Below are 17,752 nucleotides of genomic sequence, written 5' to 3' on the forward strand. Positions count from 1 at the left end.
AAGAAATTCCTCTCACTTACTCACAAAAGTCACATTTCCTAATATATTAGTGCATCTTTTCAACGGATGTTCTTGATAAGTCAATAAACTCCTTGACTTTGTTAATCAAGAAAGTCCGTCCTCTGAAAATGTTTACAAAGAAAATCGTTCAAACTCTTCTTACTAATAACTAAAAATTAATTAACACAAATAAAAAACATGGACAAGAAAAGTAGTAGTGAAAGTTAAGTGGTGCTCATGAAAGATAGATAAAAGCAGCCTCATTGGCAAAAGCAAACAAAAGCAAACTTTCTCTTTTCAATTAGCCCCCCTCCCACCCCCACCCAACCTTTTCTTAAAAGCTTAACAATGGGCTAAATTGCATTGTGCACCCCAACATATGGTAAGTTGAGCACAATGCACCCTCACAAATAAAATAAAACGTTATGCACCCTCAAATTAGATTTAATTTGGCGAGATGCACCCTGAACTTAAAAAATTCCTATTTTCATTATTCTATCCGTAGACATAATGTCATATTAGTGAATTTAATTTATTTTTTCTCACATGCTAGGCACGTTAATTTGAGGAGGGTAAAAATGGTATTAAATTAAAACTTATTTTAAAAAATAATTATAGCTTTTCTCCTTCTGCACCGATCATCATCATTATTCAAGGTTAGGGTTCTCTCTTTAAATTAAATTGGTTTTCTTGTTTTCTTAAACTAATCTTAAAAATCGAAGATCAGATTGCACAATGTTTAGTCTGAATAGAACGATTTTAGAATTTTATTTTTGGGAATTTCATTTGTCCCTTGTAGACCCTCTCTACATCTTCAGTGCTGTTGCAAAAATAACTCCGTGGCCTTTTGTAAAAGTCAATAGAATTATCTGCTTGTATTGGCTTCATTAGAGTAGAAAGAATTATTAACTATTATTTTTCATTCGTATTCGTAGTTATATTGAATGTAAATCCATGCAGAACTCATCAAGCGTTATATTGAACCAATTCTTGCTAAAGCTGATATAACCATTATATTGTTTAGATATTCACTTAAATAGTAGTTTCTTGTCTACGATTATAGAAGTGGAGAAACTTCCTCAATGCTAACAATTGAAGTTACTTGGTGTAAATTTTGTGTTATTCTTGACATGCTATGATTTTCATTGGAGATTGCACCAAACTTAGAATATCTCTTATATAAAAAAGTAGAGCAGACTAATTCCAAACCAGTTACAATGAGCCGAGTTTCGGGCAAATCAAACAAGTTCATAGATATGCAAACTAGTTATTTTGGTGTTATAAAACATTTGTATTATTTTTTTGTGAACAATTTGTCTAAGATGAAGTACTATCTTAGAAATAGAAAAAATATGATTGGCCATAAAAAAAAACTTGAAAAAAAATACAGATGTATCAGATTTTCCATTCATAGAATTCAATAAGTACGGAGCACAAGACATTAAAATACATGTAGCAAATAGTAAAATACTCGATGCCATAAGAACAAAATACTCATTGTTAAAAAATATAATTTTGGCGTCCATAAGAACAAAATACTCATTGTTAAAAAAGAATAACAAGAAAAGCACTCCTCAACATCAGTTCAATAAAACTAAAATGTGTTCTTAACAAAGAATTGTAGAACTCGACTTGATCAACGAGTCAAAATAATTCACGATTATATCAAGTATAAACCCTCGTTACTGTAGAATTTCCAGTACTTGTCTGCGTCACAAAATTTCCACCCTCCCTTTCGTATATCCGAAGTGTAGGTGAAACGCACATGGAACTAGATCCCTGCATGAGTTAAAATAGGCTTATTATATGTTGATCGTATCACTATACTATCATAGTATTATATATCAACTAACCTCAACAACAGTTTCGGCATTTGAATCAAGAAGTGGATTAGATTTAGAACTTTCCTTCTTGACCTGCATATCATTGATGTAAACACAATGAGAGATAGCTAATATATCGATACAATAACTTATATAAAATAAATATGTGGATAAATATTTGCCTTACAGGGAGTTTAGGTTTTAATCGCCGATTGGAGTTAACAAGTGGTCGATTAGATTGTTGCACCTTCTTGCATGCCCTTATGTTGTGTCCAACTTTTCCACATTTAGAGCACCTATAATTTGATCCTCCCTTCCTCAACTTTTGCCCAGTCTCTTGTTGGATTATTAACTCATCTGGTTCCTTCCTCCTTGCATACTTGCATGGTCTTCCAAGTTTTTTAGTCTCTACAACCCAAGGTACTAATGGTACTAACTTTGAGTCTGGCCATTCCTCCCTGCCTCTTATTGGTTCCATCACATGCTCGTATGCCTTTAGAAATGTGATTTTCCTACAAAACTTATCTACATAATCTTCCACTCTAGCTCTATTGTGAAAAATACAATCAATAGCATGAACACAAGGAATATCAGTGAGATCCCATCTTCTACAACTACAAGTTCGATGTTCAACATCAACAATAAATTGATCACCAATCCAGCTTTTTACCTCAAATCTATAGCTTCCGTTCCAGCTCAAGATATACTCGTGGGCCTTTTTCTTGTTGCTTTCTAGTATCTTTCGCACATTAGGACATATGTCACCCTTCGACTTCATAATTTTATCCCTTTGCACATGAAATCTTTTCATCAATAATAATCTGATTATCCCACACATCGTGATGATCGGCTTATCCCTAGCCTTCATAATCACCCTATTGAAACTTTCACACAAATTGTTCAATAACATATCACACTTGGGCCATGTACTAAAATGAGATCTAGCCCAGTTCATTGGAGGCTTTCCTTTCAACCAATCAAATGCAGTAGAATTCGTTTTCTTTAACTCCTCCATCACCCTATTAAAATCCACAACTCTAGTCGCCGTAGCAGCCCGCCACATCAAGTCTTTTGGTGCTAATCCTTTGTATTTCATCTTAAAGTTCTTGTACATGTGTCTTAGACAGAACCTATGCTCAGAATTGGGCAATAAATTCTCAACTGCCTTAATCAAACCCTTCTGTTTGTCAGATATTATTGTGTACCCAAAGCTATTTCGAATTTCCAAGTCTTCAGTGAGAAAATTTATAAACCACTCCCATGTTTTGGTATTTTCCTTCAAAACCATAGCATATGCGAAAGGATACATGCAATTATTGCCATCAACACCGATTGCAGTTAGTAGAACACCACATTTGGACATCTTCAAGTGAGTCCCATCTAAGCCTATGATGGGTCTACATCCCGCTAAGAAACCCTTCTTGAGAGCGCCCCAACAAATGTATAACGCTTTGAAAGTTGCACTTTCAGAATCTAAAGTTCTTTTACATTTGACCTTAATGGTGGTGTCGGGATTTTTCGTCTTCACTTCTTCAATGTAGTCCCATAATCTAGCATATTGTTGTGCTTCTGTGCCCTCATTCAATTTCAAGGCCTTTCTTTTTGTTTTGTGCATCTTCCAAATCGTCAGATTAGTTTTGCACTCCATCTGCATAATTTCTTGCATTGAGTTGACTGGCCACTCTGGATTACTTCTTAAGCGGTGAATGTATTTATGAGCAAGATATTTTGAGGTACAATGTTTAGCAAATAGAGCCCTAGTGCAAGTATGTTCACCTTTAATTGTTTTCACCTGAAAAGTTTTGTCTTCTTTTGAAATATGAGAAGCAAAATTTTTGCAATGACACTCACAAGTTACCTAAACTTTATTACTGCAATTCTTAGTGAACGTCAAAGGCCTTCCTTGTTTAGTCGAATAGGTTCCAATTGCCTCTCTAAACTCAGTTGCAGATTTGAAGCATAAACCAACACTGAATTCAAAGTCTGAATGATTTGCATCACCATCATACACTGGAAATTGTGTGCTACTACGGCATGACCTTGGGTGCATGGATGGTGTGTTTATGCATAAATTCTAGCATGCTCGATTACACTTCCACTTGCTATTCCAACGTTACCTCTTCCGGAAATAGTTTCAGATTCAGTAATGCCACCCCATTCAACCTCTTTGTCAATATTGCCATCATATAATTCATCATCGTCTTCGAACGCACTATCGTCAAAACCATCTGAATACAGTGGATCTACTTGAATGTTCGTCGATTTCATTTGACCCGCCTTTTTCTTCTACGACATCACCCGAAGGTCAACTTTCGCCTTTTTCTTCTTCTCTCAATTTCATTTGTGCGCTCAATTGTTCGTCGATTTTGCTCAATTGTTCATCGATTTTGCTCAATTGTTCGTCGATTTTGCTCAATTGTTCATGGATTTTGCTCAATTGTTAGTCGACTTTGCTCTGTTGTTCGTCGATTTTGTCGATTTTGCTCTGTTGCTCGTCGATTTTGCTCTGTTGCTTGTCGATTTTGCTCTGTTGTTCGTCGATTTTTCTCTGTTGCTCGTCGATTTTGCTTAATTGTTCGTCGATTTTGCTCTACAGTTCGAATCCGGGCTGTTTCGTGGAGGATTCGGAAGTCGTTTGCAGGGAAGGATGATAGCTTCTTTTTCCTTTATTTATTTATTTATTCTTTTTTTTTTTTAATATATTTATTTGTATTTAATATTAAAGATGCAAGTGAAGGGACGAGTTTACCCCTCAAAATCTCACGTGCAATGCACATGTTTTAACATTCCGGTTAAAATTGCCGGAAAATTGAGTTTAGGGGGCACCGTGCAACGAATTAACGAGTTCAGGTAAAAACGTGCAAATTTTTTTTGTTTGGGGGTAAAGTGCAAAACGGCCCATAGTTTAGGGGGCAAACTGCTTTTTACTCAAATTTTTTAATCCTAACCTTTTAGGGTGAAGAACGTAACTGGCTATCTTGGGGGCAAGATAAATAATTAGGTTAATATCAGTTTTACCCTCCTCAAATTCACGTACCTAGCATGTGAGAAAAAAAAAATTAAATTGACTAATATGACCTTATGTCTACGGATAGAACAATAAAAATGGGAAATTTTTAAGCTCAGGGTGCATCTCGCCAAACTAAATCTAATTTGAGGGTGCATAATGCTTTATTTTATTTGTGAGGGTGCATTATGCCCAACTGACCATATATTGGGGTGCATATTGTAGTAGAACTTAACAAATAACCCATCAATCCTCAACATAAGTGATATTAGAGTTTCTCTAATTTTCAAAAACAAAATTTTGTTCTGAGGTTATAATTGTAATTTCACTTAAGAAAAACCCTCAATACATAATTCCATTATTTAAAGTTAAAAATAGAAAACGCATAACTGCAAAAGTAATATTCTCATGTTTAGTATGATATTTTTCCTTATGAAAATTAATAAATTATCCTCTTAATTAGTGATTTATAACAATGAATTATCTTTATATAGAAAAATAATTAATTTTTTTTAAATTTCAAGTGCAATTTGGTAAATTGCTATTTATTTTTAGAAAATATAAATTACCGTCAAAATCGGAAGAGGGCCCATCGCTATCATGCGCAGGGTCACTATCCCGGCTTTTAAGTTTTAACCCCTCCTCCGAATTCCAATTTCTTTACTATGTCACTGAGTTACAGACTCGCTTCTCTCAATCCATCTCCCTCACTCTCGCTCTTTCACTCCAATCTCTCTCCTTCTCCCTAAAATATACATTAATAGACTGGAAATTCTCGTCCTTAAAAAAAATCAAATTATTCAATCAATCTTTGTATCTAATTTTCAGTAGTAATTATCCTGCTTAAATTCACAGCCGGAGTTTCTGCGCAGTCGGAGTTGCAGTACTCAGTCCGGTGAACAGTAGCCGGAGATCGCTTTCAGATCTGTATGTTTTTTTTTCGCCTATTCACGTTTAGCATTTTTAGCTATAATTTCTGCAATACACCATATGTGCGAGTTGATTCGCTTGGACTCAGTAATTAGTTACTGAAGTTAGATTTCTGAGATCTTCGAATATATAGCTGGATACTATACTGGATATTGTTCTGAATTGTTTATTAAAGTGTGGTTAGCTGGTTATTGTTCAAAAAGTGTGATTTTGTTGGAGGAATTCAACTTTATAAACAGGTTTCTAGGTGATAATGTGAATTCTTCGATCCTATATTTAGTTGAATGTGTGAATCCAGTTGGTATTTGTATTTTAACCTGCTTTGTGTTTTGAGATCTTTCTGTAGTTGATCTTCAATGTTTATGCATTTTACCTTGGTGTCGGATCACAAGTCTTCGAGAATTACTTCCAACTGTTGAGAATAATATTTTCTGGATTAATTTGAATTGAAAATCTGTCTCGTTGCGAATTTACATCAATCTGTAGTATAGCATAGTAGTGTTAATTAGAAGTTTGATGTTTTTTTTTGTAGCAACGCTTCTTTAAATGGGGGAAATTTCCTCTGATTTTGTGCTTTCAAAATTCAAATACTACGACCTATGTAGTGATATCTGATATTGATTTCACATGGCAGATGAACTGCAGTGTTGAATGAAAGAAAGTGGCTGGGCGGTGCTCAGATGAGAAGAACTGATGTTATTTGCAGTAGAAGGAGGAGGCTTTTTCTCTTCTTCAGCTTCAGGGTATAGTAAGGGCTTGACCCTTCTTTTATTGGGTCATAAAAACGAAGAGAAACCCATGAGAGTGACGCCGTGGAATCAGTACCAGTTGGTGGACCAAGACACCGATCCTAATTTCCAACTGGCTTCTGGTAAGAACCGGCCTGTCCGTGGGTGCGCCTCCTTCGGTTGTTTTGGTTGCGCTGCCCCTGCTATCGAGAGTCCGTCTCCTCTGAAAGTGGGACCCACACAGAACAAAGATGTCTTGCCCGAATCTCCAATCTTCGACGAGAGTAAAGATGCAAAAATTTCAGCTGGTTGTGTTGTTGTTGTTGATGGTGGTGATGATGATGGTAAGAGGAATATAGTTAGCCTCAAGAGTAGCTTGAAGAAAGCATCAAATAGCGCTCCAATAGCTTCAACTGGTAGTGCTGGTGGTGGTGGAAAGAACGATGAACGTGAAACAGTATGTGAAAATAATGCCGCTGCTGATGCTTATGAAACGGAGAGGAGGAAAGTGCAGTGGACAGATACAATGGGAGGAGAGCTTTTTGAGATTCGGGAATTTGAGATGAGGTACGAAAACTTATGATGACTAATTGATATATTGAATACAAATATTAATAATTAAGGAATGAATTTTTTTCCATGCTTGTTGACTTGCTTGTATGCAAAAAGTAGCATGAGATACAAAGTCTATCTTTCCTGCTTTCGTTAACTCTCTTTACCTTGTAGCCTTGTTTCTTGTTATGTTTGATTTTCTGTTATTTCTTTAAGCTTCCGTTAAATATGACAACCCCCTTAACTAATCAAACAATCTATGTGATCTTCAGTGAAGATGGATCGGACGATGAATTTGGCCATGGGAATGAACAATCTTGTTCATGCCGGATAATGTAGTATGAAGTTTTTCCAACTTTTTACGAGGCAACCTATATGAGGTGTATAGCTTGAAATGCAAACATCGAAGCGCCACCTCATCATCTCTCATGGTGAAACAAGATACCCACACCCGCCTCGGCTGATGATTTTGATATGTGTCTATTCTTTCTTGCATATTCCAATTTTGTTTGCTTTTGGGCTTAAATCTTTTCACTAGTTGATGATATTCGTGTTTTGGCAATGGGCTCTTCCCTCTTTTGTTCCTAGTTTGTTTATTTCAATTTGGTGAAAATTCTTATATTGTATTCTGTAGTTTTTGTCAATATGGAGTAGAATTATTCGAAAACCCGTGCACGTTATTTGGGGCTCAAAAAATGGGAATTCGACCGGTTGAATTCCCATTTTATTATATATTAAATATTTTTTTTTTCTTTTCTTGTAGCAGTTTATGCAATTGACATTTAACTACTTGGCTACATCTTATCCACAATGCATATGTCCCCACTTCCCAAACTATCACTGATTCACAATCTTCCTTCTCTCTCTCTCTCTCCCTCTCTAGCCAACATCCAAATTGTAGCCGTACAGAATTACAGAATATCCATACGAAAAACAATAGAACAGAAACTCACAGAAAAAGAAATGTCAATTGCATCATCTCCTTCATTCCCACGTATCAGATTCTCTAACCCTTCGTCTTCGTGTTCTTCGTCCAATACCGTAAGATTTAGCATAAGATGCTCTCAAGCTGAGGGTCCGCTTAGAAGACCGGTGGCCCCTGCACCGGTAAAGCCTGTGCTGCCATCGGCTTCTCCTCCTCTGCCGCCGTCGCCTCCCAAGCCTGTGGCGGTGGCGGCTAATGCGGCGGAATATAAGAGTTCGGTTACCATGGAGTTCCAGAGGCAGAAAGCCAAAGAGCTCCAAGAATATTTCAAGAAGAAGAAGCTCGAGGAAGCTAATCAAGGCCCCTTCTTTGGCTTCATTGGCAAGAATGAAATTTCCAATGGCAGGTAATTATATATATATATATTATTTTTTATTTTTTTATTTTAATATGAAAAAAATAAATAAAATGTAATGTATGAACAGGTGGGCAATGTTTGGTTTTGCTGTGGGAATGTTGACAGAGTATGCAACGGGATCAGATTTTGTGGATCAAGTTAAAATCCTTCTCTCAAACTTCGGTATTCTGGATCTTGAATAAATGAATCAATCAATACCTTCTCTTTTCTTCATACCTTTCCCACCTTGTGTAAAACCTTGTTTTTTTTTTTTTTTTTTTTTTTTGCAAACTACGGTCACCCTCTGTGGTACGATAAAGTTACGAAAAAACTCGTCATGTTTGGGTAATTACAATCAGCCCCATCAAATTTACACGTTCACTCTTACAGTGTCAATTTTACTTATTGAATGATGGTTTTTTCATAAGACAGTACATAGTTGATGGGGAGTTTATTCGTAATTTGATCTTATCTCAGGGAGGTGGTCGTAATTTGCCCTATTTTGTTGTGTAATTTTTATTCAATTTCTCTTTCTTGTACAATTTCTCTAATCTCTCATACTTTATTTAAAAAAAATACCAGTATTTTATTTATTAATCGTGTTTTTTCTTACTTTTTTACTTTTTTTTTTTTTATGATGTGATGAAACGGGCTTTAAAGTAAAGGCCCAATTGAGTTTGGTTTGGCCCTCATTTGCTTAACAGGCCGACTGAAAAAAGCCCAACTATAAAACACACACACACAGATCATTTAAATGTAATTAACAATTATTTAAATGATAATAACTAAGATCATTTAAATAATTGTTAATTACATTATTCGTATAGTAAGATAATAATTGCATTATTATTAGAAAATATACGAATGGAAGCAGATGCAAGAAAGAACAAAATAAGAGAAGGAAGAAAATATGATTTGTTTTTGGTAGGAAGTGAAAAATCCAGTTCGCAAATGACATTAGCTGTTGATTATGCCCTCATATTCAGCGGAAGAAGCTAAGCATAAAAAAGAACTCTTCAAAATTGATCTTAATTAATTAAATATTAAATCATTAATTAAGAAGTAATATCCTCCTAAATACGCAGCATATTAACTTCAATATTCCTAATTCATCACTGCCGGCCGGCCGGCCTTATATAATATCAGCCTCATTTCATTACAAATGTCTTATTTTCCTTAATAATATTGTACATAAATATATTCAAGAATTCAAATATATATTTTTGTCTACACTAAAACATATCAAATTTACTTAATTATTTGGCAAAAATGGGATCTGCTCAGAGTGCCCAACCATCTAAGATTTCCCCACCTCGGCGGGTCGATAATGGAAATACGATCAACGGAGGCTATATCCGGGCCAGAAGGTCAACGGGTCAGGGTCAGGGTCGTTTCGACACGGAATCAAGAAAGCCGGTCTTGAAGCAAGAATCAAGAAATGGTAATGTGATTTATTTAAGTAATGGAAAAGAGGGGAAAGTCATGCTCAATAGCAGCAGCAGCAGCAACAGCAACGGCGATCACGTAAATAACGGCAGTGTGAATTCAAACAGGGTCGACGACACGACAAAGAAGTCCACCGAAGAAGAAGAAGACCAGCTAGTTGATGGTTGGCCAAAGTGGCTCGTTCGGAATATTCCAAGAGATGCTCTGAGTAACATAGTCCCGAAAAGCGCCGATTCTTACGACAAGATCGACAAGGTTCAAAAAAAATTTAAATTTTTATTTTTCAAAAAAACCGGTGATTAATGATTATGAAAAAGAAAATAAAAAATCATGATTGCAGGTAGGGCAAGGAACATACAGCAATGTGTACAAAGCAAGAGAGAAATCCACAGGCAAAATCGTGGCACTAAAAAAAGTCCGTTTCGACACCACGGAACCGGAGAGCGTGAAATTCATGGCTAGAGAGATAATGATTCTTCAGAAATTGGATCATCCGAACATAATAAAGCTTCAAGGATTAGCCACTTCAAGAATGCAGTACAGCATCTACTTGGTTTTCGAATACATGCACTCCGATTTAACCAAAATAATATCTCGACCTGACGAGATATTATCAGAGCCACAAATCAAGTGCTACATGCAGCAGCTGCTTTCAGCCCTCCAGCATTGCCACGAGCACGGTATTCTCCACAGAGATATTAAGGGATCGAATTTGCTGATCGATAAAAACGGGATCTTGAAAATTGCGGATTTTGGGCTTGCGAATTTCTTTGATCCCGTTAAAAGACATCCTTTAACTAGCAGAGTCGTGACGCTTTGGTACAGAGCACCCGAGCTGCTTTTAGGTTGTAATGATTACGGAATAGGTATTGATCTTTGGAGCGCCGGTTGTCTTATGGCTGAGATGTTGGCCGGAAGGCCGATTATGCCTGCAAGAACTGAGGTAACGCCGCCTGTTTTTTTTTTTCGCCAGTCTTTTTTTTATCGATAGCTAATGACATGTAATCGACTCAGGTTGAACAGCTACATAGGATTTTCAAGCTATGCGGTACACCTTCGGATGATTATTTTAAAAGATTTAAGCTTTCGGCACAACTTAAACCTGCACAAGCGTACAAGTCGAGCTTTAGGGAAGCTTTCAGAAACTTCCCTTCGCATTCGTTAGGTCTTTTGAAAATCCTTCTTTCGTTAGATCCTGGAAATCGCGGAACCGCAAATTCTGCTCTGCAAAACGAGGTATTAATTCGACAAACAAGGCTAGCTAGTAATGCTTTTTTTTTTATTTACATATTCTTGAAAAAAATCGTTGGAGACGTAATTTTGTTTTTTGCAGTACTTTCATACGAGCCCTCTAGCGTGCGATGTTTCAGGTCTACCTAAGATCCACACTGAAGAAGACGACCATGCTCCAATAAACGAGAGGAGAAAGTAAGTTCTTGTTCATATATATATATATATATAAACACACAGAAAAATGTCTCGATTTTACAGAAAGGTTGACAACTTTGTAATCCTTATTACATATACAGGCATAGAACTTCTAAATCGAGGCGTCGCTCACAATCACTGAGAGATCAGAGGAAGAAGAATCCATCTACCGAGATAGCAAAAGTCGATGCCGAAGCCTCTAATCAGGAAGTGGAGAAGAAGGCAGACACATCGGTTTTCGGCTTAGAACCTGGAAGTAGTTCGACGAGTACTTCCTCTACGAGTGTAAAGCCACAAGCGAAAGAAGAGGATTCGCCTCCTCGATTATTTCCTTCCCCGAACATAAACACGTCTCCAAGAACAGAAGTGCATTCCAATGTTAACAATAATACCAAGAACCGGGCCCCGTTACCCACAGCTAGAGGAAATACAAACAACTATAATACGAAATCTGACGGTGCAAATAGATTGAATAATGTACAAAGGTCTGCATCCACTCGAGAATTCCGAGGTTTGCAAAACAAGAACCAACTTAAGCAGTATTCTGTTGATGATTAGGCTTTAATTCTTTACTATTAAACATGTCTGAATAAAGGGAAGTATAACCTTTCTGATTGTTTGATCAAGAATCCTTTTGATTTTTTGATTTTTAAATTTTTTTTTATACATGAACATAAAACAAAGTAAAGAAAGTAGATCTAAAAACAAATTAAGACAGAAACTATTAGTACAAAGAGATGATGATGATGAGGATCAGACTATAAACTGTTGCGAACATGGTTGATTTTGGTCTTGATCCACTTGAAACTGTCGCGTACAGATGCTTTAACTTTACCTTCTTTCGTAAACAAATTATACGCAGCGATTCTCTTCTTCCTCTTCATTTCTGGCTCATTTAACGCACCCGAATTCGTTTGACCCATCGGGCCATTGAATGTGTACGAGTACGGATTTGTTTGATCTTCGGACCCTAATTGGGACGAGTAGCGGGGATATGACCTGCTCTTCTCCATATCGATCGATCTCCGATTCGATTTTTCTTGTGGATGGATAATGAAGAATCTTTTATCCCTATCACATCAATTATATATCCATCTTAAAGGGCATCGAAAAGCCGAGGTTTGCGTTGCATGTCCATGAAAAAGGCTTCCTTTTGTTCTTTTTTAATAACTTGGACAAAATTGCTTTCGGCAGTCACGCTGCGAATCATGAAAGGCAGTTCGAACTTTTGAAGTAATGGTGATTAGTGGTGGGGTCGGAGTTTCGAATATTTGATTTCACATTTGATGGTGCGAAGCTCTATAATTTTAAGACCTCCTTCTAAACCCTACTCTGTTGGCCGTCGGAAAACTCACCTAACGTCTATCGCCGACATTTACCGCCGGCAAAGATGAATCAATCGACAAAAAATATTAATGATAATTAGATAAATTGAAAAAAACAAAATCAATGAGTTCTCAACAAAGTACAAGCTTTAGATTAATAATGAATATTATCTCGTAAATGCAATAATTCATGATGATAAAGAGATTTATAATTAAAAATTATTAAATTTTACTCCAAAGAATCAGCAATATTCTGAGTAAGCCTAGCGTAATCCAGAGCAACCTTGTTACGCGCTACAATATCAGCATTTTTGTTCTTACTCAAAGCTCTCACACAGCTGTTGATCTCAATCTTCGCCAACTCCGAATCGTAGCTCGCCACCTGGCCATCACTTCCGACTTCCTCCATGAGCATCTTGTACTGTGTCAGGTATCCTTCGTACGCCGACACGCAATCCTCGATCGCTGGCTTCAGATCCGGCTTCGTCGTCTTGTCCGCCGACATTTTTTTCAGGAAAGTTAGGGTTTTCTCGCCGTATTTAATGGACATTTCGGCGGCGATGTTGAGGAGTGCCTGGTTGTCGTTCGCCTTCGTGCTGGCCGGACTCGATCGGAGTACCTGTAGGCAAAACGTGCTTTTGACATCCAGTCTCCTTGACAGGCAAAAGTGATTTGCGAAATGGTACGGGGAAGAAGAAGAAGCAGTCGATTTTGTTGTTGTGTCTGGTTTTGGTGGTACTGTTTTTTTCGGGTCGGGTTTTGGTGCTGGTTTCGGTTCTGGTTTTGGTGCTGGTTTCGGATGCGGTGAAGTTGGATCGGGTTTTGGTGCTGGTTTCGGGTTTGGCGAAGTTGGGTCGGGTTTTGGTGTTGGTTTTGGGTGTGGTGAAGTTGGGTCGGGTTTTGGTGCTGGTTTGGGATTTGGTGCTGGTTTTGGTTGTGGTGAAGTTGGGTCGGGTTTTGTTTCTGGTTTCGAATGTGGCGAAGTTGGGTCGGGCTTTGGTGCTGGTTTTGGAGTTGGTGCTGGCTTTGGGTGTGGTGAAGTTGGGTCGGGTTTTGTTTCTGGTTTCGAATGTGGCGAAGTTGGGTCGGGTTTTGGTGCTGGTTTTGGAGTTGGTGCTGGTTTGGGGTGTGGTGAAGTTGGGTCGGGTTTTGTTTCTGGTTTTGAATGTGGCGAAGTTGGGTCGGGCTTTGGTGCTGGTATCGGGCTTGGCGAAGGTGTTGAGTTTGATTTGGGTGCGGGTTTAAGGTGCGGCGATGTAGAGTTTGATTCGGGTCCTTCGGGTTTCGGGTTTGGTGCTGGCTTTGGGTGTGGCGATGATGTTGAATTTAATTGTGGTACTAATGCTGCCGGGTTAATTGTGATTAATAGTGGTTTTGTGATTAAGTCATCGGGTTGGTTTTTATCTTGGGCATTTGTTGCGGTAATGAGAAGGAAGAAGAAACTCAAATTAGTTAACATCAAAACAAATCTTGGACAAGTGTTCATCTTGAATTTGCTTAACAATACTTTTTAATTATTTTGTTTTTCATTTTTTCTTGAGGCTGAGACTTAATTATATATATGTTTACTGTGTGGGACTGAATTAAATTCGTGACTTATGTTTTATTAGGCATTAATAGTGACGTTATGAAACTTAAAAGAGATCAAACTTTAATTTTATTAAATTAAATTTTTAATGTTTATTATGCCATTTGTTTCAGTTTCAGTAGAGGATTTGGGGTCAAGAGACACAATTATTGTATCTAGTCTCTAGACCCATTTAGAAATCTAACTTAAAAGCCCAACCAAAAGGCCCATATGAAAATATTTAAATGTATTTAACTATTTATCCCAAATTGGATGCCACGAACGAGGCATTTTCACATTTATCTAAATTAAATCGAATTGCTCTATATATAAATACATGTGACACATGTGCTCTGAATCTAGTATTCTGTTTTTTTTTTTTTTTGATAAGATCTGAATCTAGTATTCATTTTTTATATAAACATCGAATTTTGTATGATATAAAATAATGATGACATTATCCTAAAATTGAATAAGAGATAATCATGGTTCTAAAATTTGCATATGTTTGGAGTTTGGATAGATAGAAAGGGACGTATGAAGCGGTGTGGGGATAAACAACAATAGTTGGTACGGTAGAGCTTAACACGTTTTTGGTACCGACAACACTTGTTCATCACTAATTTTTATTTTATTTTTAGCACCAAATTCTAGACTAAGGAAAGGGTTGTTAATATATATATATATATATATATTTCAATTAATAATCTGATAAACGTCCATGATTTATTTTCGACCCCCTACATATATGATCAATAGAAATGACAAATGTGGACCAACAAAATTAAAATAAAAAAAATTATATAATCACAATTCACAAGTCAAACCAGTCTTCTATTTTAGGACAAGATTACAAATGCAATGTGAATGAAACAATTTTACATCTCATTATTAAAACGTTAGTGCAACAAATAAAAGTCAAAACATAAAATTTGAATTACATTAATGGAATAGCATGCATGAACAAGAAGCATTAATATACATACATATGTTATATGTATATATTAGGAGGACGAGGGAGGAAAGTGGCCTGAGTACCACGGCGGTGTCGGGAAATCTAAGGCGGCGCCGCTGCCTTGAGCTAGTTGATCGTCGTTTTCTCGTGGCCGGAAATCTATTGTTTGTCCACTAGAGAAGAGCAACGGATAAGAAAAGGATGATGAAGAAATATTAAATGGTGGTTGGTGCTGGCCAGAAGAAAAATTAATGGCGGGAGAATATTCAGAAGAGAAATTGTTGTTTAATTGGTGTGAATATAAACCACCACCACCAGCAGCTAATATTGATGAATCGTAGAACGTGGGTTGGTAAAATGACGGCGGAGATGGGGCGGGGGGTGGCGGCGGCGAGATTCTGACGTTTTCAGGGAAATTGAGTTTGGCGCGGCTGCCTCTGAAGCGTAGAGCGGCCTCGTCGTATGCTCTGGCGGCGGCCTCCGCCGTACTGAAGGTGCCAAGCCAAACTCTGGCGGCTTTGTGTGGGTCTCTGATCTCAGCTGCCCATTTGCCCCATGGCCTTTGTCTAACTCCTCTGTATTTCCTTCTTCTTCTTTCTCCGGTTATTTCTTCTTCTGAGGTGGCGGCGGCGGCGGCCACTTCTCGTTGTTCAACGGCGGCGATGTCGGTTGTGGCTGTCTCCAGCTCTGGATAAAGAGAATAATAAACAAAATCAGACTCCTATTATTCTACAATAATTAAAACCTAGCAGAGATATATTTTATAAAATTAATATAAATAATTAACCTGATATAACAGAGGAGGATGAATAAGCAGAGGGAGGAGAATAGGTGTGGCTTATTTGGTCGCCGTTGATCGGCTGACCAGAAACTACGTGGGTCAGCGCCGCCACCATTGCTGACATCTCCGGCGACTCGGCATAATAACCTGACAGCGTGTTTCCCGCCACCACAGCCGATAGCAGGTAATCTGGTTGTTCTTGCATGTCGTCCAAGTATGGAATAACGGGATTAGTATTATTGGAAGCGGCGGCGGCGGCGGTTTCTATGTTCCATGTCGCCGGAAACCTAGCATACTCACCGTTGTCGTCTCGTCTGTTCGCCACCTTTAATTAATAAGCACGTATACTTTATTTATTATGTTTGAAAATCTAGAGAGAGAAAGAGCGGCTGTATATAACAAGCAAATAATAAACCAAATTGAGACAACTCAAGTATATATAATATATAAAATACGTCAATGGAACAGTATTTTTTTTCTGAAAAAAAATGTGCTTGAATTGTAATATAATATGTGTGTTCACACGGTTTGACTCTTTTATGGCTAAAAAAAGTGCCAACTTGGCTTTTACACCTTGATCACAATTGAATAACGTCGGTTATCTACTTTTGCATTCTTGTTTCCCAGACAAAAAAGAATAAAAAATCATTGTTCATTTCAACATCTTTATTTTTTATTTGACACATACCAAAAATGGGAGAAATCATATTAGAATTGAGTTCTTCCTAATCTTTAATGTAAGAGATATGGGTGAAAGTTGAAATGTAATTTCTAATTTCGTTTTATTTCAATAAAAAAAATCAATTTTGGAACAATTTTAATTTTTTATTCTTTTGAAATTTCAATTTTTGATATTTTTTAATTTTTTGGATTGAAACTTGAATTATATAAAAAATATTTGGAATTTTCGATTCCAATCCAATTTAATAAAAATTTCGATTTATTTTTCTGAAAAACACACCAATAATATATATATATATATATATATATATATATATATATATATATATATATATATATATATATATATATATATATATATATATATATATATATATATATATGTATTAAATTTCCATAACTTTTAGATTTAGAATGAATTTCTAGATTACGAAAGATTTGGAATTGAACTAGAATTAGTTTTGTACTTTCGAAAAAATTAGATATTTTGGAAAAGTTCAATTTCGATTGGTTGCACCCGACTTCCACCCACACTAAGATACGAGGGAGGATAGCTTGATTGTTATTCTTTGACCTTCTTTAATTTTAGATGCTGGGCCCATTGGGTCCATGATAATCGAATACACCTGCCACCGGGCTGGGCTGGGTTTGGCCTGGCCTGCTGTATTAATATTATTATTATTATACACGTGTTAAACTACCACTCTTTTTCAAGAGCCGAAAACCTAAAAATTGTATACGTTTCAAGTTACATCCAAACAGAGCCTTAATAAGTTTCGGAATTAGGGCAACATCTCTCTATAAAGGGAACCCCCGTCACTCCGAATTCCAGCCGTCAAGCAATTGCAGAGCAAAACCCTTCCGTATGAGTTAATTTTGCGATTTCAATTGTGTTTTCTCCAACATTTCAGTTATTGAAAATTCATTTTTTTTGTTTGTTTTTGTTCAATTCAAAATATGGATTTCGTTAATGGAAGAAAGGAATGACTGAATGATGAAATTCTCACTTATGCAGACGCAGCATCTACCAATTCTGGTGGTGCGATGAGCGGCTATTTCCACACGAGATTTCTGATCCTCCTTTTTTCTTCTTTTTATTTTCCAAATATTTTTCAATCAATTACGGATTTTCGAAGACATTAAAAAATAGTTAATTTTACCTTGAATTGTTTTTTTAGCTTGGATTTTTTGGCCCTGCACCTAGACC

General features: G+C 36.8%; 6 protein-coding genes and 1 long non-coding RNA gene across 7 annotated transcripts; 4 read left to right on the forward strand and 3 right to left on the reverse strand.

Annotated features, from left to right (window-relative positions):
- Nucleotides 1–1,665: 1,665 nt before the first annotated feature.
- Nucleotides 1,666–4,091, reverse strand: LOC148765528 (uncharacterized). Its single transcript, XM_088812839.1, has 5 exons — nt 3,941–4,091; nt 3,754–3,806; nt 2,011–3,615; nt 1,854–1,916; nt 1,666–1,779 (listed from the first exon to the last, which is right to left on the reverse strand). The coding sequence occupies exons 1-5, from the start codon at nt 4,089–4,091 to the stop codon at nt 1,666–1,668; spliced, it is 1,986 nt and encodes a 661-aa protein (XP_088668965.1).
- A 1,388-nt stretch (nt 4,092–5,479) lies between these two features.
- On the forward strand, nt 5,480–7,791 carry LOC105959619 (uncharacterized). The gene is made up of 3 exons (XM_088812793.1): nt 5,480–5,757; nt 6,395–7,055; nt 7,313–7,791. Exons 2-3 carry the CDS (start codon nt 6,454–6,456, stop codon nt 7,377–7,379), a joined length of 669 nt encoding a protein of 222 aa, XP_088668919.1. The 5' UTR covers nt 5,480–5,757; nt 6,395–6,453; the 3' UTR covers nt 7,380–7,791.
- A 59-nt stretch (nt 7,792–7,850) lies between these two features.
- LOC148765529 (light-harvesting complex-like protein OHP2, chloroplastic) lies at nt 7,851–8,959 on the forward strand. Its single transcript, XM_088812794.1, has 2 exons — nt 7,851–8,371; nt 8,451–8,959. The coding sequence occupies exons 1-2, from the start codon at nt 7,851–7,853 to the stop codon at nt 8,563–8,565; spliced, it is 636 nt and encodes a 211-aa protein (XP_088668920.1). The 3' UTR covers nt 8,566–8,959.
- A 572-nt stretch (nt 8,960–9,531) lies between these two features.
- Nucleotides 9,532–11,853, forward strand: LOC105959620 (putative serine/threonine-protein kinase At1g54610). Its single transcript, XM_088812791.1, has 5 exons — nt 9,532–10,063; nt 10,149–10,751; nt 10,823–11,044; nt 11,142–11,236; nt 11,338–11,853. The coding sequence occupies exons 1-5, from the start codon at nt 9,632–9,634 to the stop codon at nt 11,792–11,794; spliced, it is 1,809 nt and encodes a 602-aa protein (XP_088668917.1). The 5' UTR covers nt 9,532–9,631; the 3' UTR covers nt 11,795–11,853.
- A 76-nt stretch (nt 11,854–11,929) lies between these two features.
- On the reverse strand, nt 11,930–14,099 carry LOC148765530 (uncharacterized). Its single transcript, XM_088812792.1, has one exon. It carries the CDS (start codon nt 14,045–14,047, stop codon nt 12,791–12,793), a length of 1,257 nt encoding a protein of 418 aa, XP_088668918.1. The 5' UTR covers nt 14,048–14,099; the 3' UTR covers nt 11,930–12,790.
- An 813-nt stretch (nt 14,100–14,912) lies between these two features.
- Nucleotides 14,913–16,275, reverse strand: LOC105958956 (ethylene-responsive transcription factor ERF110). Its single transcript, XM_012982955.2, has 2 exons — nt 15,871–16,275; nt 14,913–15,770 (listed from the first exon to the last, which is right to left on the reverse strand). The coding sequence occupies exons 1-2, from the start codon at nt 16,067–16,069 to the stop codon at nt 15,133–15,135; spliced, it is 837 nt and encodes a 278-aa protein (XP_012838409.1). The 5' UTR covers nt 16,070–16,275; the 3' UTR covers nt 14,913–15,132.
- Nucleotides 16,276–17,259: 984 nt separating this feature from the next.
- Nucleotides 17,260–17,642, forward strand: LOC148765531 (uncharacterized). Its single transcript, XR_016029779.1, has 2 exons — nt 17,260–17,408; nt 17,561–17,642. It is a non-coding gene; the product is annotated as an uncharacterized LOC148765531 (long non-coding RNA).
- The last annotated feature ends 110 nt before the right edge of the window (nt 17,643–17,752 follow it).

The sequence above is a fragment of the Erythranthe guttata genome, chromosome 14, assembly GCF_056151865.1.
Source record: "Erythranthe guttata isolate IM_541 chromosome 14, IM_541, whole genome shotgun sequence".
In the NCBI taxonomy this organism is placed as follows: Eukaryota; Viridiplantae; Streptophyta; class Magnoliopsida; order Lamiales; family Phrymaceae; genus Erythranthe; species Erythranthe guttata.

What these genes read in the sequence shown, in the direction of transcription:
- LOC148765528 (XM_088812839.1), bottom strand. Translation starts at nt 4,091, where the DNA reads ATGAAATCGACGAACATTCAAGTAGATCCACTGTATTCAGATGGTTTT. An exon ending in TGAAACTATTTCCGGAAGAG is followed by an intron (nt 3,807 to 3,940) that starts GTAACGTTGGAA and finishes CAAATCATTCAG; the next exon opens with ACTTTGAATTCAGTGTTGGT. An exon ending in GATTAAAACCTAAACTCCCT is followed by an intron (nt 1,917 to 2,010) that starts GTAAGGCAAATA and finishes AATGATATGCAG; the next exon opens with GTCAAGAAGGAAAGTTCTAA.
- LOC105959619 (XM_088812793.1), top strand. Translation starts at nt 6,454, where the DNA reads ATGTTATTTGCAGTAGAAGGAGGAGGCTTTTTCTCTTCTTCAGCTTCA. An exon ending in ATTCGGGAATTTGAGATGAG is followed by an intron (nt 7,056 to 7,312) that starts GTACGAAAACTT and finishes TGTGATCTTCAG; the next exon opens with TGAAGATGGATCGGACGATG.
- LOC148765529 (XM_088812794.1), top strand. Translation starts at nt 7,851, where the DNA reads ATGCATATGTCCCCACTTCCCAAACTATCACTGATTCACAATCTTCCT. An exon ending in AATGAAATTTCCAATGGCAG is followed by an intron (nt 8,372 to 8,450) that starts GTAATTATATAT and finishes ATGTATGAACAG; the next exon opens with GTGGGCAATGTTTGGTTTTG.
- LOC105959620 (XM_088812791.1), top strand. Translation starts at nt 9,632, where the DNA reads ATGGGATCTGCTCAGAGTGCCCAACCATCTAAGATTTCCCCACCTCGG. An exon ending in CTTACGACAAGATCGACAAG is followed by an intron (nt 10,064 to 10,148) that starts GTTCAAAAAAAA and finishes TCATGATTGCAG; the next exon opens with GTAGGGCAAGGAACATACAG. An exon ending in CCAATAAACGAGAGGAGAAA is followed by an intron (nt 11,237 to 11,337) that starts GTAAGTTCTTGT and finishes TTACATATACAG; the next exon opens with GCATAGAACTTCTAAATCGA.
- LOC148765530 (XM_088812792.1), bottom strand. Translation starts at nt 14,047, where the DNA reads ATGAACACTTGTCCAAGATTTGTTTTGATGTTAACTAATTTGAGTTTC.
- LOC105958956 (XM_012982955.2), bottom strand. Translation starts at nt 16,069, where the DNA reads ATGCAAGAACAACCAGATTACCTGCTATCGGCTGTGGTGGCGGGAAAC. An exon ending in ATCCTCCTCTGTTATATCAG is followed by an intron (nt 15,771 to 15,870) that starts GTTAATTATTTA and finishes CTCTTTATCCAG; the next exon opens with AGCTGGAGACAGCCACAACC.